Source organism: Notothenia coriiceps, unplaced genomic scaffold (genome assembly GCF_000735185.1).
Source record: "Notothenia coriiceps isolate Sejong01 unplaced genomic scaffold, NC01 NC01_scaffold00004795, whole genome shotgun sequence".
Taxonomy (NCBI): Eukaryota; Metazoa; Chordata; class Actinopteri; order Perciformes; family Nototheniidae; genus Notothenia; species Notothenia coriiceps.
Genome location: NW_011337496.1, coordinates 307359 through 309432, shown reverse-complemented (window position 1 = coordinate 309432; position 2074 = coordinate 307359). Strand labels below are relative to the sequence as shown.

General features: G+C 40.9%; 1 protein-coding gene across 2 annotated transcripts in view; it reads left to right on the top strand.

Annotated features, from left to right (window-relative positions):
* LOC104942558 (SAM pointed domain-containing Ets transcription factor) overlaps positions 1 to 1984 on the top strand; it is a 3356-nt gene extending 1372 nt beyond the window's left edge. The window contains exons 2-5 of one of the 2 annotated variants that reach the window (XM_010767798.1): positions 386 to 583; positions 738 to 782; positions 896 to 1030; positions 1609 to 1984. In XM_010767798.1, the coding sequence (XP_010766100.1) occupies positions 386 to 583; positions 738 to 782; positions 896 to 1030; positions 1609 to 1787 (557 nt within the window). In that variant the 3' untranslated portion in view covers positions 1788 to 1984. Of the gene's footprint in view, positions 1 to 385; positions 584 to 737; positions 783 to 892; positions 1031 to 1608 lie in introns of both variants that reach the window. The other variant, XM_010767797.1, reaches the window with a different exon arrangement.
* Positions 1985 to 2074: the final 90 nt, after the last annotated feature.

Sequence of the window (2074 nt, the reverse complement as noted above, 5' to 3'; positions counted from 1 at the left end):
TGTGAGCCTAAAATGAAAAGTAAAAACATTTAACCTGAAGAAGAATCTTACAAACTGTTTCCTTTAAAGCTGAGTCTTCTTTGACTGAAACAGAAGACAAATAAAAACCAGTCGTGTGGTCTTGACTCTAAAACGAACTTGATTATTCAACAGCAGTTTTAGGTTTGTTTCACTGTTCTGGTTTCTCTGTTTCTTAAAATGTAATTATTTTGTAATTGAAGGTTAATCAAACGTTTGACAATTGTTCTAACTCTTAAATCAAGAATAAGGCAATTATAAAACAAAAAAAAACACATCTGTTAACGCCCTACTGGAGTTGTTTTACCATGTGGTCTGACCTTGTGGTGAGTTGTGTAAAATAAACTCTTTGTGTTTCCCTCTTTAGACCCGCTGGAATGGAGCTGTGTGCACGTTCAGAAGTGGCTGCTCTGGACCGAGCACCTGTACAGGCTGCCGCAGGTCAGCACCTTGTTTCAGGAGATGAACGGGAGGGATCTGTGCTCCATGACAGAAGCAGACTTCAGACAACGCACTTTGCAGTTTGGAGACATGTTGTATGCTAATCTGGACATCTGGAGATCTGGTAAGAATAAAAGGGACATGGGGAAATTAACTTCAAGTTATGCAAATAAGGAAAGTGTAATTATGATGCAAATGAAGTGACAAAGAGCTCCTTTAAGACTCGACTTTAAGTACTGTGTGTGATGTAAACAACTCTTTATTGTCTGCTTGTTTAGCTGCAGCAATGAAGGAGCGCTGCCCACCTGAAGACAGAAAATCTGGTACGCTCTCATTTATAACTAGATCTTTAACTAACTAACGCAATGATTTCTTTAATACAAATACTGAGGTAAAACAAGGAGAAGTTTTCTGAGAACCTCTTCTTCTCCAGCAGCTGATGATGACTGCTGGTCAGATTTGATAAGGAACTACCCCAGCCAGCCCATACACCTGTGGCAGTTCCTCCGAGAGCTGCTCCTAAAGCCTCACGACGACAGCCGCTGCATCCGCTGGCTTAACAAGGAAAAAGGTAAGGTGATGCTACATGCTAATGCATTAGGAAACATCTATTTAATGTTTGAGAATAAATGCAAAACTGGGAATTAAACTAAAGTGACATGAAAGAAGAGTAAAACATTGAGAGAATAAGCTCATTTGTTTTGTTGCCAAGAGTTAGATGAGAAGATCAATAGGTAGGCTACCTCTGTCACGCCTGTGCGCTAAATATAGATGTTAAGTAACTTTAGCTTAACATAAAGACTGGAAGAGAAGGAAACGGCCAGTCTGGCTCTGATGGAAAATAATCTTCTTCTTCAATGCAAGTCTCCGGGCCCAGCCAATAAATAGTTCAGTTTGTAGGCCTAACCCCTTATAAACCATAACTTACTTTTCATGTCGCTTGTTTAATTATTTAGCTGATGAGCTTGACTAGCTTTTTCCCTAGCTTTGTTTCCTACATTGTTTAAGCTAAGCTAACTGTCTCCTTGGTTTAGCTTTATGGGTGGTATCTATCTTCTACCTTCTCAGAGTTGTTTTTATACGCACACCCTGCTGAAAAGACCACTTCAAAATCTAAACTGAGTACATTTTTGTTTCCTCCTTCCAAAGGGATTTTCAAAATAGAGGACTCAGCTCTTGTGGCCAGGCTTTGGGGCATCAGGAAGAACCGCCCAGCTATGAACTATGACAAACTTAGTCGCTCCATACGCCAGTACTACAAGAAGGGCATCATCCGAAAGCCTGATGTTTCACGCAGACTGGTCTACCAGTTCGTCAAACCCGTTTGATAAACCAAAGATTTGCTGGACATACAGTAGAAGTAACATAAACCTTGAAGCTGGTTCATTCATTGTACAACATGTTTCATTTCAACTGTAAAGACTGCCTACTGAACTATGCACTCCTGCCTACAGAGCTCTCAAGTTAGACACACGCATTTCACTCCATTCACACGCTCACACGCCACACTTTGTATTTCACACGCAGAGATTTCTTTCCAGGGTACCGCCCACCAAGTTGCGTCGCAATTTTGTAAACAAACTAGGCTTGTTTGAGACGCGTGCACTCCACTAGC